The sequence below is a fragment of the Rattus rattus genome, chromosome 5 (assembly GCF_011064425.1).
Source record: "Rattus rattus isolate New Zealand chromosome 5, Rrattus_CSIRO_v1, whole genome shotgun sequence".
NCBI classification, from domain to species: Eukaryota; Metazoa; Chordata; class Mammalia; order Rodentia; family Muridae; genus Rattus; species Rattus rattus.
Window position 1 is genome coordinate 42,809,140 of NC_046158.1, and position 16,571 is coordinate 42,825,710.

A 16,571-nucleotide genomic window follows, 5' to 3' on the forward strand; every position below is an offset into this window, starting at 1 on the left:
AGCTGCTCCAGCCCTGCTGGTAGAGACCTAATGGTGATATTAATAACTGTAGATGATGTGAGTTTGATGCTTCTCCAAATTTATCTTCTTTAAACACAACTCTTCCATACATCTATAAAATGAGATTATGAGGCTGAAATAACCACTTAGGCAGGGCAGTGAAGGATATACACCAAGCCATATAGTCTTTTTATCCTCCTTAGGTGTGCCTGGCTGTTTTGCCTATGAAGATAAATAGTTCTGTTTATGCTATGTTCTCTCTCTCTCTCTCTCTCTCTCTGTCTCTCTCTCTCTCTCTCTCTCTCTCTCTCTCTCTCTCTCTCTCTCTCTCTCTCTCTCTCTCTGTGTGTGTGTGTGTGTGTGTGTGTGTGTGTATGTGCACTCACGTGCAGAGAGCACCAACAACTAGTGAGATTCATACAGCATCCTGCATGGTATATGCCACCAAGGCAAAGATCTTGGTTTCATTCTGCTTGCCTGTCATGGCAGCCAGAATAGAAACTCCTTTCCCCAAAGGAAAGACAGAAAGAAGCTGCAGGTGAAGTGCCTCACACCATCCGCCTACCCTTGAGTAGAAGCCACCTGAGCCTGCACCATCTGCTGCTATTAATCTGGAGATCCGACCTGAACCTGAAGTACTGGGCAGATGCTGACAATAGCTAGCAAAGCTTCGGAAGAATCTCGAAGTTTAAAATCCCCCCTAGAGTAAGCCACAGTTCACTCCTCCCTTCTGTGAAGGAAGAACACTAGCCTTGGGTTATGCCATCCACGAACCTGGGTGTGCCTGGACAGAATGCACAGTTCTGAACATCCCCTGCCATGTCCCGGAACTGCCTCTCATTGCCAGAACTGGCCTACAGGGAGAAACCATCAGCCTTGAGAAGCCCGAGGATTAGGCAGGGAGTTTAAGGCTTCGTTGGTGGTTCCTTCATACATTGGACCCATTCACACAGCGCACTGTGTAAACAGCCTGTAGGGATAGAACCTGACTGAGACCTTTTCACACTGACTCTGAAAGAAGCTCTGTGAGCCAGGATGGTGGGTTCTGCTACTCAGAACACTGGATCTCTGGCCAACAGCATAAGAGATTCCTGATGAATCGTGTTACACAGTTTTACACAAGAATAGAGTCTCTTCCATCTACATAGCTACCTGTATTTATAACTATGTAAAATTTACATGAAACATTTATGTAACTGTAGATATCAAAGTTTAGCTGTAGACCTGTAGTTTTAAGTTGAAGTTTGATTCCCCATGGACTATAATATTTTAAATATGGGAATATATTACTATATCTATTTCTATATTATATAAATTATATATTAAATATAAAATAAAAACAATCTAATTTATGGTAAATAAACAATAACCTTTTAAAAGATTTATTTATTTATTTTTATACAAATACACTATAGCCATCTTCAGACACATCAGAAGTGGGCATCAGATCCCATTACAGATGGTTGTGAGCCACCATGTGGTTGCTAGGAATTGAACTCAGGACCTCTGGAAGAACAGTCTTAACTCTTAACTGCTGAGCCATCTCTCCAGCCCAATAAACAATGACTTATGCAACATCTTGGCAAAATATAATTTTGGAAACAATTATCTTTAAACTTTCATCCTTAATTTATTTTTTGACATTCCTTTAAAAATAAAAGCAGCTACTTGATTTAGGTGTCCTAAAGGCTACTGCTTACTTGGGAAATAAGTGGTATATTTGTGTTTACAATAACGTAGACTCGACCCTGGAGCATAATGTATAGTTACAACATGTGAAACATTTTACTTTCTGAATATTTGAATACATATTTGAGGGAAAATGAGGGCATGACCACTCCTAGGTAGGGTTGAGGAGAACACTTGTATTGTAGATGTAAGGGAGAGAAAACAGCCAGAAGCATCTTCCAGAGCAGGAAGAGAAAGAATCACATTAATCATGGCCGGTAGACTGGATGGGGCCATGAAAGGAGAATGAGAGAGAGAGAGAGAGAGAGAGAGAGAGAGAGAGAGAGAGAGAGAGAGAGAGAGAGAGAGAGGTGAGAAAGCAAGAGAGGAAGGAGAGAGAGAGAGGAGGAGAGAGGGCAAGCTGACCAAGAGAGGAGCCAAGAACAAGAGACCAAGAGAGTACATGGCTGGATTGTGTAAGAATCATAAGGAGTTGGGGTGGAGTGAGGTGGGGGAGGGAGTGAAGCTCAAGGTCTAGAGAGGTTTAGGTTAGGGGGTTAGGGTGAGAAGGGTGGGAGAAGTGCACAGAGGAGCCAGGATTTTGTGAAAAAGACTGAGATAGTCTGGCAGCCCGTGTCTGCATTGATATGTTAATAGGCGCCTCAGTTAGCCATTTGTCCCCGTTTCTTTGGGACCTAACCATATTCATCTGTAGATTCTGGTACTTTCTAACTTATAGAGAAGACTTTATGAATCTATCCCCTGTCATCCTGTGTTTGGGAATCTGCATATTGAATTATCTGGGTTTTCCTAAGTGCAGTAGAACCTATGCTTACCTCTCTGGTCACAAAGCATTCAATTGGGTAAGTCAAAATGACAGTGATGCTGTAACAAAACCTCCCAAAGGTCACCAGGTCATCACTTCTGCAGTAATTTTCAAACAAGTCTCCTGGAGAACAAGAGAAAATATATTTATTTGCAAGGTATTGGGGATAACTAACAAATGAGATATTCCTTTGTATAAAAGTGGTAGTGTGTGTGTGTGTGTGTGTGTGTGTGTGTGTGTGTGTGTGTGTGTATCACTAAAAACCTAGATTACCAATTACCAGGTTTAAGTATAACATACTGCCTTTAGTAGCCCCAGGTTTATTCACTGCTATTAGAACTAGGGAATGTTCCACTTGAAGGTAAACTTGTCACTGGTAGAGTTCTTATTTGTTTTTGGTACACTTGCCTTAAAGTTGTGCCAACTTTTGAAAAAAAAAATACTTTGTCCATTGTTTTATTTTTTTTCTTTCTCTCTTTCTTTTAATAGCAGAATCAACTCCCTGAATTCTTATGCGTTAGCCTTTATAAATGGCTTCTGGTCTTTGTTTCTGGTGACTGTATTATTTTTAACAAATGTCAATTAAAATAAACAAATTTCTCTTTGAAATGCTATCTTTAGCTTGAGGACAGCCCCATAAGGAAGGGGAGAAGCAGGACATGTGGGGAGCTGGGTTTCCTGCGCTTGAAGTATGCAGGTCCAGATCACAAACCCAGGACCACACCAAGGAATTCCAAAGATACACCGTCTTTCATGGCATTTGATACGCCCATATGTAGATGCATATTTCACTAGTTCAAAATTGAAAAAAAGGGGAATTCCAGGAACAGACATTAACTTTATTTTCAAACCAAGGAATAAATATATATATTTTATGCTAGCTCTTATTGAGATTCCGTTTGTTTTCAGAAGTCTATGAAAAAATACAGGGCTCTGTTCCCGGATCATATGCCAGCACCTAACTTGCTGAACACAGCCTTTGGGCCTCTTTACTCCCTGAACATAACATGGTTAAGTGTGCAGACAGCAGTTGCCTTTTTTGAATTAAAACCAATTAGAAGATCAGACAGGAAGCCACGTATTTTACGACACTGTTTCAGAAGGGCTTGCTTTTATTAAAGAGTGAGGAGGGAATCTACTTGTACATCCTCGTTTTGAGACACACCTTCAGTGGCCATGTCCTTTCCCTCCACCAAGGACACCAGATGGGTGCTCCCTCTCTGCCACCCCTTCTGGGCAGAAAAAGATGACGGCGCAAAGTAGTTGTGGCAGAAAACAATCTTGAATGTTGATTGAGGGGTCAACACTGTGAGAAACCTAAGAACGGAGATTCCCATCACTAACCACTAATAACTAGGCCTTGTCTCTTCTCTGAAGTCCCAGGGAATAGCAACAGAACTCTAGGCTTCCCACGGCCTTACTGGCTTGCATTTACCTGATGAAGAGTGGAGTGTGTAGTTTACACAAACAAGACCAGATCGACAGTAAAAGTATATTTTGTTTGGCAGATGTAATTATCTCCAGGGCTTACTGCCTCAGTCTGCTAACCCGGGCCTGGCCCTGGAAGCTTCTGGCCTCTGTACAGTCTTATCTAGGCCTAGAATGTTTTCAGCCTCTGAGACTTGCTGACAAATAAGCTCACCCCCTTCCTAGTTCTTTCTGCTCTCTGGTTGGCTGGTTCTACTCAGCTGTCTGGCTCTAAACTCCTCTCCAAGTTGACTGATTCGATCTGGGTTCTCATGGCTTCTCTTGAATTGCTCTGCTTGGCCTCATACTCACTTTTCTAATATAGTCTAATCTTTTGCCTCACTCTCATTCTCTGGCTGGTTCTGTTTCCACTTGCGTCTAGCTTGTTCTTTCTCTGCAACCTGTCTCTGTACAACTGTCCCAGTAAAATTACCTCCTCCCCTCTTCTGCACAAGTCTGTCTTAAGTAGCTTCTCTTTCCTGTCCTTGTGACAGCTGTGTGTTGTGTGTGTATGTGTATGAATGTGTGCAGTATATGCATATATGTATGTGGTATGTTCATGGGCTGTGGAGACCAGAGAACACCAGGTATCCTGCAAATCGTGCACTATCCTATTATTTTTGAGATAGAATTTCCCACTGAAGCTATGATGGCAGCCAGGAATCTCACATGATCCTACTGTCTCTTCCTCGTGCCCGAGGACAGGGACATGCACATGTGACCACACTCAGCTTAAAGATCCCCTGTCACACTTCTCTTTATGGGACAGAGTATTGCTATACAGCACTGTCCGCACATCCTCTGCCTTAGTTTCCCGTGTGTTGCGTTGGGATTACAGATATTAGGGACCACCTACAACTGTCATAAATACTATAGCATGGCAGCAACAAGTGCTAAAAACACTATGGAGATGTCTCTAGCAAAAGCAAAGACATTTACGAGTCAAGGTTATCATGCATGCAGGAGCCCTTAGTCCATTCAACTTGGCATACTATGTAGTAATCTCTACTGGTACAGGGCAATGTTTGAACACAGTTCATATGTGTGTGTGTGTGTGTGTGTGTGTGTGTGTTTATATATATATGTGTATATATGTACATTTATAGCACATATATTACTCTATTGATATCACATTAATTATTTTTTAAAAATCTTTATTTTCTGACAAGTGTATATAATCACAGTGACCTATGACATCTATTCAGATCAAGGCATCCCAAGAGGAACACAGTGTCACAGAGCTAAGCCAAGAGGAGCTGGACAGTAAGAGGCTGTTAGAGGCTCTGTGCCGATCAAAACGTGGGAGGCAGACAGAGAAGGGGCAGGGAGAGAATCTGAACTTGAGCATCAGTAGACATGTACACTGGCTGCTACCAGCCAGCTGGGCCAAGTTACTTCTATTTCTGTGCGAGCAGGAAGTAGAACTAGTTATTCCACTTACATCGGAAGGGTTGTGGGAAGGTCAAGTGAGATACTAGACCAGTAACAGCTACAGAATGAATGGATCCTGGCATTCGGCTGCTGTCGGGCTACCCTGAGTACTAAACTCTGAATGATTGGATGAAAGCGTCAAAAGCATTAAAAAGGGGACCACTTAGTTACTGGGTCCAAGAGATAAAGGAAAAGAGAAGTCATTTTGAAGGCAGGGAGGGAAAGGGCTGGCTTTATAGGAAAGATGTTTGCAGTTTAGTCCAGAAGGAGACATTTAAGCAGAATTGTCCTTCAGGCCTGGGCTTAAAGGAGAATGAAAAGATCACCCAGAACATTTGTCAACAAAAAGTAGGACCCCAATCTTCATGTGGGATAGGGGATTCGAAAGGCCTGAGGAAGGAAACAGCAACCATGAAAGAATTAGCACAGAAACAAGAAACGCTGTAACTGTACAGTCATCCTTTCCTCAAGTGGGAGGCAGTTCAGTACAGCTAACTGACTCAGAGCGGCTCAGAGACCAGAAGCAGAAAGGCCGTCAGCTTCAACTTTGGGAGGCTATTAGTGCCCAGGAAAGGAAAAGCACAGAGAGGCAGTCGAGAGGGGAGCCATGTCCGGAAACAAACAAACAAATGTGCCTCGACTCAGAGAGTATGGACCACAGAACTGAATCTGAGAGGTTAAGAAGAGAGAAATTGGGGAGCAGACGTTAGGCAGGCAGGAGGAGAGAACGGAGAGTGGGTAAAAGAGGGATGGTGTGGGATTGCCCCCTGGGGAAAACTTTCAGAAATAAGCAGAACGCCGATACCAGTACACAGTGCACCAAGATGGGCTGTGGCTTAGTCTCTCATTTTACCTTGAGTGAAGCCAGTAAAAGTGAAGTACCCACACGTAGCAAAGAGCACGCAGATGAACACAGAAACCAAGATGGACGTGTGGATGACCCGCCGCCACTTGGCCACTGTGGGCTCTTCTAGAGACCCATACACTAGGAAGCAGTTATGGTGGCAGATGAACGCTGCAACATCAAAGAAAACCTCATTACTAGGGAAACAGCGGGGCTGAGTTTTCTACTTTGAAAAGGTGAGAGAGACATATACTGCCTTAGAATATCAAATATCTAAAATGAAAATATATTAATTTACAGCGCTAAGTAAGCCAGAACATAAGGCCGACATAACAGGGGACTTCACAGAAGGCTTGCCTAGCGACTTCATGTAACTCTCAACATAAACCAGACCTGTCCAACAGCTCTCCCGTCTTTTCCGCTTCCCCTTCCTATCTTCAAGAAAATCTGTACTTCATTTTCTTTGGTAGCTGGGACATAGAGGAGTTACAGATATCTAGCCAACTCTTAAATCCTTCCTTAAAGAAGTTCATGACATTTGCTGGACTTTCAGATTTGGAAACACACAAACCATTGGTGGAACTAAGAGGTGGGTTTGACAAAAATCACATTATGCAACAGGTCTCATGGGGGAGGTTTGTTAAAGGGAGGGGTGACAGGGACACAGAGGCTGCCTCTGGGAGGAGGAAAGGAAGAAGAAGAGGTTTGGGGGTTGGAAAAAAATGGCTTTTTATTGGGGCCATGACACATGCAGGAGGACATGAGACAGGGGCAGCAATGGGAATTGTTTTGCCCCTGGGCAGCTAGTGATGATATGACTTGTTGCCAAGTCCCATGGGGCTGGCAAGGAAGGTGCCTGATTGCTAAACATAGTCATGGGCATCCCTTTGGGCTGGCCAGGGATGTGCCTGATTGCTAACTACTGTAATAATGTCCAGCACAGAAGCACCATTCTCTGATTAGAAGCAAAATTTAGGAATGAATGAGAAGGTTTAGTAATGGACACAAGAAAGGCTTGAACCTCATTTTATATCAACACGAACTAGGTAGACCCTATGCGGCTAATGGGAAATCTAAACATAAACTACCCTCTATGGACATACATGGATGTATGGACCAGAACTTCTTCACAGAGCAGATGTGTCATATTGAGAAAGGGTTTGAAAACCAGGTACTCACCAAAAGACATCACCCCAATAGCCTGGATGGCATTGGGCCTTGCAAACACCCAAGCATTGTCTGTCTTTGGTCTAAAAGAAAATCAGTTAATTAGATACATTATTAAACAAGTGTAATGAAATAAGTTTGTTGGAGAGTAAGAAATAGCGTCATACATAAAGACTGAGTTTCTTTCAATAAGAACTTAATAAACAGGCCGGAGAGACAACTCAGAATTTATAAGTACTTGTTTTCCTTGCAGAGGCCGCAGGTATAGTGCCTAGTGCCACCATGATGACTCATGGCCGTTTGTAACTCCAATTTGGGGGTTGAATGGTCTCTTATGTACTCCTTGGGCACCAGATACATGTGATACACACACACACACACACACACACAGAGAGAGAGAGAGAGAGAGAGACAGAGACAGAGACAGAGACAGAGAAAGAGAAAGAGAGAGACAGAGAGAGAACAATTTTTGTAGACAAGAATACCCATACATATAAAATAACTGAAAAGAAAAAGAAAAAATGAGTAAGTGGCTTCCATTCATCTCACTGACGTACCTTTCCCAGGGGCATCAGTTTCTTCAACCCCAGGGCTCTAAAATGCCTGCTGAACACTTGGACAGATTCTGTGTTTAATTATACATGTAAAATACTCACTGTGTGATTTGGGGAATCAATTTGCTCAATCAATATAACAACAAAAGTCAGTATGGAGTCATCCCCCGAGATCCTAAGGGAGATACAGAATTGCCCGCATCCTATAACCGCTCTCCATTTACCTCTTCAGCTTTTCAGGTTCTACCCCCTGAGAGAGGTGGAGTGGGAGCTGAAGTTCATTGAGGAGAGAACGCACGAGTTCATACTGACTGAGGGTGCCCTGTCTGTTGCTGGGGAAACGTATTGTGTTATTTCATTTGTTCCTTGCAGGGCCATTCAAGAATTATCATCGTTTACGCCAGACATAGTGATGCACACCTTTAACCTTAGCCCCTAGTGGGCAGAGGCAGGTGGATCACTCTGAATTCAAGGCTAGCTTGATGTACAAATTGAGTTCCAGGTCAGCCAGGGCCACACGCTGAGACTCTATCTCGACCCCAAACCAAAAACAAAACAAGTATTTTTGTTTAACACAGGGGAGTCTCTGCCTCATCGTCTACTTTGCTTTGCTTCCTGGTGTGCTCCGTACAAAAATCTTTTCATGCGTTGGCCTCAGGTCCCTACCTGTGGGTAGATGATCCTCGAGAGGAGCTTTGATCGTAAACACTTTTTAAAATTATATTTTACTCAGTTATTTGTTCTGAGACAGATTTCCAGGCTGGCCTCAAACTTGTGATCCCCCTGCCTCAGCCTTTATAGCTCTGGAATTAAAAGTGTGGCTTCCTCATGCTGGTTTACACACTTTAAATTCTCAAGCAGCATAAATCCCAGTGGAGTTAAAACATCCAGAATCATCACAGATTGGCCTACCTAATACATAAGTTCTTCTCCACCTCTAGTAATAATGAACATTACAGGCCCCCAGTCTGTTCCTCTGGCCTCTTCTATTTATTGGCTACAGCATTCCTGTTTCAATTTCTGCATTCGTGAAATGGGCAAACCATATTATCTAATTCCCTGAGCTATTGTATGGATTCAGTGAGATAAGGCATGTAAATCTTCTGAAGGAGGGACGGTAAGGCAGTGTATATTCAACATATAGTCAGTTCTATCAGTACTATTTATTAATATTTGATTAGCATCCTTTCTTAAGTGGTCAAAGGCAGATAAGCATCCACAAGCAGGACACAGGCTGAATGAGCCTCAAAGGAGTGCATGGAGGTAGACAAGGAGCCCACTGGAGAGCACGCAGTCACTCAGGGGTTAAATAAAAAAGGGGAATTCTCCAGATGAAAACTCAACTTTCATGTCTGTGTGGAGAGGACACAAACGAATCCCATTTGTTTTGTCGAAGTCTGTGGAGTTTGTGCAGTAGATCATCTTTCTATAAACGAACGGAGCAGCTCTCAGGGGGAAAAAAAAAACCCGTCTTTCAGAAAAGCTAGGACGGGAGGAAGGCCTCCCACTGTTTCCTCTGGACCTGCTGGGAATCGCTGCTCTTTGAATGGGAGCTACTGCCACCTGCTGCTTCCACTGCTCCCTCTCTCCAGTCAGCCTGGCAAATTCCAGCCTTAGGGAGCGACTGAAACGTGCACTCTTATTCAAAATACTTATAAAATGATCCCTGTTGGGCGGTATTACAAGACTCTAACTTTCTGATATGCTCTGAGCCAGCAACGTGTTTCAAATCTAGGAAAACAATAGAGGTGACAGGAAGTGGGTTTTCAATGGTTTGTAACAGGTCTGAGTTCAGAAACAGGGAGGAAGGGGAAGGAGGAAAGGAGGAACAAAGGGATAGGAAAGGGGGCAGGGGAAGGAGACATAGGGGAGAGAGGTAAAGAGAGAGAAGGAATGGCTCTCTCCTCTTGGTATAATTTATGCCATGACATAAATTTGATACCCAACCTAGCTGAAAACAAATGAAGTTACGGTCTTTCTGCCTTTAGACAGCAAATGTTAAATACAGAAGTGTTAGCAATACACCCAAGCAATCCGTATGATTAATACATCACTGAAAATGGTCTTCATAATCAATGCCAGCCTAGTCTCATAGAAACATCTGCTAGTGCATTTGCCTTATTAACAGATTAGTGTGGGAAAGCATGTGAATCTTAGCACATACACAAAAGCATATGATTCAGTATTTATTTTCATAGACACACCAAGCAAGCTGTTAGTCTCACCAAATCGATTTTACCAAATCGAACTCTTATTGGATGCATTAACAGGCACATGTGCTTAATCCCCCATTTGTGGTTTTATGTGAAGGCATATTTTTAAGGGTTGACTCTCATAGATTTCTTCCCAAAGATTTCCTGTGAACACTAACACCTGATGTTTCTTACTTTTTCTCTTTTTAAACTTTGGATCACATGTAGATTAACAGAGACTAGGAAATGGCAAATGGTAAAGAAGGGACTCAGAATAAAGCTGGTAGAAAATTTATTATGTTTTTCATCTGAATAAAAATCTGCATATGTATGGAGCACCGTGTGTTGTGTGTGTGCTGTGTGTGTGTGTGTGTGTGTGTAAGTTTGTCCTGATTTTAAAATTAATATACATGTATCTCTTACACACACAAACATACACTCAATCATTTATTCTTTATCATAAAAATATTTAAAATACTTTCTTCTAGCTTTTTAACCATAAGTACTACATTATCATTATCAATAACCATTCTACTGAATATAGGACCTAGGACTTACTTTTGTTGATTGTGACTTTGTGTACCTACTCCTCAGCCTCTTGTGGAAACCATTCGATTTGTAGGAGAGTAACTTTTTTGTTTGCTTTTTGGAGACAGGTCTCAGGTCTCATTCTACACCTCGGCTGGCCTGGGATCCTTACAGGTTCGCTTATTTCCACCTCCCAAGTGCTGGAAGTAAAGGATGTGCCACCAAGCCCTTCCTGAGACCAACTTTTAAAATATTACACAAGTGAGTGACATCGCATAGTGCTTGTCTCTCTGTGTGTGGCTTTATTTTACATGATGGTATATATCCCTGTTGTGGCACATGATGTGATTTGATTTGATTTTTTTTAATGGTGGAATAGCATTGCGCTGTATGTGTTTGGCCTGTTTTCCTTATTTATCAGTGGGTAGACACATTGTCTCTTTTTCTTCATTATTAGAAATAAAGTTGCAATAATTAACTGGGTAATTTTTGAGAATTACTTTTCTATCTGTGATGGCTATACTTGGTTGTCAACTTGACTACATCAGGGATTAACTAAAACCCCCAAATGGAGCACATCTGTGAGGGATTTTTTTTTTCTTCTTGATTTGAAGTGCGAAGATCTACTTCTAGTCTGGATATTTGATGTGGGAAGACACACCTTTAATCTAGATCTTTTGAGGAGGAAAGACCTGCTTGTAATCTGGTCTACTCCTTCTATCTAAGGGCATGGAAAAAGGAAGATTTTGCTTTTTACCTTCGTGCTTTCACATTGATACCATGTCCATTCCCTTATAATTGGCACGAGAGCCTATTTCTTTGGGATTCCAACATATATTGAATACCAACTGAGACATTTATTCTCATGGATAAATGAGCAACTATTGGATTCTCAGAACTTCTATTTATAGGCAACCATTGTTCAATTAACTGGACCACAGCCTGTAAGTTATTCTAATAAATTACATATATTTTGCTGCTTTAGAGAACCCCGACTAATACACCATCCCCCTTCATTAGATCACAGCAGAATATAAACTCCACATAAAAAGAAATAACTTCTCTAAGACATAAAATACTGAAATAAATGATTAAATTTGCACTTACATTTCCATGCAAATCAATAATTAAAAATTTTAACTTGGGCCTAGAGAGATGGTTTGGTAGTTGAAAACACTTCCTGCTATTCCAGTAGGATTCCAGTTCCTTTCCCAGTATCCATATTGGATTTCTTTTGGCCTCCATAGGTACAAAAAAACACACCTGCGCGCGTGCACGCACACACACACACACACACACATATACTTGTCTATCTAACTAAGCAAGTGTAGAGAGGACACACGGATTTCCCCTCTGTCCTAGGATCCCACTAAAATTTTACTAAAAGAATTTAAATGGTTCCTGAGGGAGAGGATGGTGGCAGAAGAGACATCCGAGGAGAAAATATTTTGTGAAAGGAAATTGTATGTTTAAGTCCTAACTGTGGAGAACCATATGGAAGACACACACCATGAGAAAGAGTAGCTTGAGTCACGCCAGGTGGCAGTGGGCGGGGCTCAGACCCCAGTGAGCTACCATGGGTGAGCCTGGTATCCTGGAGAGAGTGTCTGGAAAGGGGAAGTGGCAGGGTATATGGGGGTGTGGCGATGGGTAAGGAGGGCCTAAGGTATGGGGGTTTGCAGGCACAAACTGAGGATCTCTTTTGAAGGCTCAGCAGGACAGGAGGCCAGTCAGGGTGATCCATTATCTTACCTGTGTGAGTATTTGCAAGAAGGTTAACAAAAGGGATCAAGTCAAACGTGGCAAACCGGCAAACACAAAACACAAAGCAGGAATTAAGCTGGGAAAAGGGAGAAGGGGGTAGGAAGTAAGTATAAGAGAAGGGAAGGGACTTAATTTTGAAAAGTAATGTCTATGAACTACATGGTATGAAGAGAAAAAAGATCATTTAGGGTCTGGCATAGAGCTGTTTGCAGCCTTAGAATGAGACCAGCGTTTCAAAAAGAAATGACTGCTTCCTTTACATAAAAAAAATCAACAGATGTTAATTATATAATATTTGTTTAGCCTTTTTGGTGGGGGCTGCTGAGGACCAAATTCCTGTATGCTAACCACAAAGCTATACACAGTCTTCTATGCTTTTAAAGAAAGGATTTTTCATCATTTTTATTCATGTGTATGTCTGGGAGCGTACATGCCATGTGTGGGCATTCCTGACGAGGCCAGGAGAAGACGTTAGATACTCTAGGGCTGGGGCTGCAGCTGGCTGTGAGCTGCCAGATGTGGGTGATGGTTTTGATTCTTGGATTCAGGCCTCTTATAGTGATTGGAAACTCAAATTTGTTATCTTCACAATGGCTGAGGGATCGATCGGATGTTGTCCTACCAAGTAAGCCTGTCTTCACAACGTGATAAAAACAAGTTTCAGGCTGGGCATGGGGTGTCTCACCTGAAATCTCAGCGCTCAGGAGGCAGAGGCAAGTGGATGTCTTTAAGCTTGGGGGCTAGCCTGGTCTACAAAGCAAATTTCAGGCTAGCCTGGGCTATATGTTGAGTCCCTGTTTCTAATAAATAACAACCAAACAACAACTAAGCTTCAAGGTATTGCTACTGGGTCTTAGGACACTGCATCTCTGGGGGCAGGAGGCTCAGAACAACGTGTACCTTCTGGTAGTACACGCTCAAAGTCTTCAGCAGAGCACAGGAAGCTTCCGAATAATGCAGTGTTGGCCGAACCTGTTCTAAATTAACTGCTTCAATCAGACACAGCTTAGCGTTAAATGCCCTGGATACCCCTAGGCACAGCACAGATTTCCTGTTTTCTGTCACAGCACAGGCTCTAAGTGACAGGCAGATCTGACCACTTCCCCAAGCTCAGCATCAGCAGGCTCCTTAGCCACGGCTCCCTCCCAGCTCAATTGTGTCTGACTCCCTGATACAGATCTGTGTTTGCCTTGAGCTGCCAGGAAAAAAGAAATCCTCCCTTGCCATGACTCTCAATGTCAAAATGGATTCACTTTCTTTAAATACGATTTTTAAAATTTGATTTAAAATTTCAGAGAACTTAATGATGAGTTTTTGGGGGTTGGGGGCAGAATTTAGTGTTGCTCTTACAAAAATGATCTACACGGAACAAGTCACATAATCGTGAATATGTTTTGCCCTTGAGATATCAACTTCCTTTGATTCTGATTGTCATCTATTCTTTGATTCCCCTGCAGATTCTTCATGAAGTGTTGTTGCTGGGTTGATTTTACACAAACAGAAACTTACCTCAAAAAATATTTATTATTACCATTATTGTCATCTTATTGTTATGGGTGTGTGTTTTGTGTATTCATTTGCAGAACACTGTTATGGGTGTGTATAAGGACGTGGGCCTGTAAAGGTCAGAGGTCAATACCAGTGTCTTCCTCAGTCACTTTTCCACCATATCCTTCTTCCCCCAACACAATATTTATTTATTCCTTGAAGATTTCACAACACACACCCCTATCACATTCAGTTCCAAGTTCTTCCCTGTCCAGGCCCCCTCCCTCGTGACCCCCTCCTAGCAAAAAGGAAAAGTCCAATTTGTGTTATCTTATACTGACTGGCCTTTGCTCAAACTCTCAGGGGCTGACCCTTTCAATAGAGCTGAGCTTTTCCTCACCCGCAGCCCTGCTGGAAGCCATCTATTGTCTAGGGCAACATTTCATCATCCTTTCAGTTTTTAAGAGGTCTCTTCAAGGGCTTCCTGCTTAGGATGTTACTATCTATTGGAGTGGGGTGGGGGTAGCTCTTTCAGTGAACGTGGATTGGTTCAGACTGGATGACCAGCAAGCCCAGAAATCTTCCTGCCTCCGCTTTCCTAGCGCTGGGATCATGAACCCATGATTTAGCTTTACAAAAGGGGTGCTGGAGATTTGAATTCAGGTCCCCACACTACCGGCACATTATTACTATCTCTCCCCAGCCTCCTGAATTTTTTTTAATATTATGAATATTTGTTAGAAATATGAGCGGTTTTTTTTTTTTTTTTTTTATTTCTGATAGTTATGTGCCCAACTCTACTCTCAATAAACTTTAATAGAGCCACAAAGGGGGACTGGGTTACAGCTACCTTTGTAGTCCCACAACCTTGAACAACTGACTCAACAGGCATTTAGTACCTCTAATTAATTGACACTAGACTCTTCTATTTCAGCCTTTGGTGGTGAGTTCTGGAACATCTATGAATCTAGTTGTCTAAGTTAAAAACCTTGGTGTCAACCATCACTGTATGTGACTCTTGTTCCCTTAGCCCCTTCACTTAGTGACTAAGCCTAATTAATTTTATCAGCTTAAAGATTCCTCCTTCTTCATCTACTATACACACACACACACACACACACACACACACACACACACACACACACACACACACACACAGAGGTATATATATATAACCAGTTATCCTGTGCCTGGGCTCTTGCCACAGACAGCCTTCTTCCAGCTTCTGTTTGCCCTTACCTTTGCCCTTACCTAGGGCTACAGGAATAGCCCAATTAAAATGGAAGCTTTATTTGGCCACTCTTCTGTTACTGTCCACCAGCTAAACAAGACAACATTTTTATACTGCAGCCTTCCCTTCATCTTGGTTTAGCAAACCATTTCTTTGTATACTTCAAGCAGACTTTAGCCAGAATCAGCAAAACTCTAGTTATGTCATAAGCACAGTATCTAAGTGTTCAAGGGGAAAGCAGGTGATAGGAAAGTGGGGGTCAGTGGTCATTATGATCTGGGTTTGAAAGTAAACTTAGAAAAGTACTTTTACATGAAAATTTCATTGTCTTGGATTGAGTCCTACTTTTTAATTATATCAAAACCATGTTCAGCTTTGACTAAAGCAAGGAGGCTTATGATAGCTGTCAACTGATGATCTGGGAACTCTCTGCTCTGCGTCGAACACTCGGAAGAGCTGAGCATAGAGTGAAAGAGTAGATGCGACCTCTGTTCTCCGGGTGCTTGTAAGCAAGATGAAAAGACATGAAGTACCCTACAAGAAGATGCCTAAGAGATGCACAGAGACAATTCAACAAGAAACATGATCATTTCATGTCTAAGTAGAGAACCCTTCTCAATTCCTTCTGGTAAAAGCTCCGGATTTACATAGCCAAAAGACTCAGTTCTGAATCCACTCTTGACCACCATTCCAGGACAGCAACAGAAGCTCCTGATGTGAAACTCATATCCTCAGAACAAGTACACACGCTCCTCTCTGTATCCCTAGGTCATCCTTTCAAGGATGAATAGCCCAATGCCCCAGAGGCCTTCAAGAGTTCCTAGAAGTAGGATGTGGTGGCTCACGCCTTTAATCCCAGCACGTGGGAGATAGAGGTAGATGGTTTCTGTGAGTTCGAGGCCAGCTTAGTCTACACACTGAGTTCCAGGACAGCCAGAGCTACATAGGGAGATCTTGTCTCACCCCTCCTCCCAAGATGACTCGAGATAACATATTTAGATTCATCTTTTGACTTGACCTATCTATCATTTGCTCAAGAGTTCCTATGTTTAAAACAAAGTAAGGCATTTCAGCTCTTTTGTCACCTTGGGCCAGTTTCTCCGACGTCTTTACCTCATTTCCACCCTTTATCAAATCAGGAGCTTTGTCTTGATCCATTGTTTTCTACTGAAATAACTTATTGGACATAGTCATACGATGTGGTTTTTAAGTAGATAAGTGACACGAAATATTTTGCTAGAAACGTTGTGGGATTTTTTTTTCTTTTTAAAAATTTCATTAAACCATTTCTCCAGGTTCCAATAGGAGGTTTTTTTCCCCCCATGAGGATTATTTTCACTTATATCATAAATTCTTCTGTGTGTTCTTCCCATACCATGTAAGGAAACCCCTATTATCTAAATGGGTACTG

General features: G+C 42.2%; 1 protein-coding gene across 1 annotated transcript in view; it reads right to left on the reverse strand.

Annotated features, from left to right (window-relative positions):
• Window positions 1-16,571, reverse strand: part of Slc38a11 (solute carrier family 38 member 11) — a 44,406-nt gene that overhangs the window by 11,843 nt on the left and 15,992 nt on the right. Inside the window, 3 exon segments of the mRNA XM_032903403.1 lie at window positions 2,505-2,617; window positions 6,246-6,407; window positions 7,416-7,486. Of these exon segments, the coding sequence (XP_032759294.1) occupies window positions 2,505-2,617; window positions 6,246-6,407; window positions 7,416-7,486 (346 nt within the window).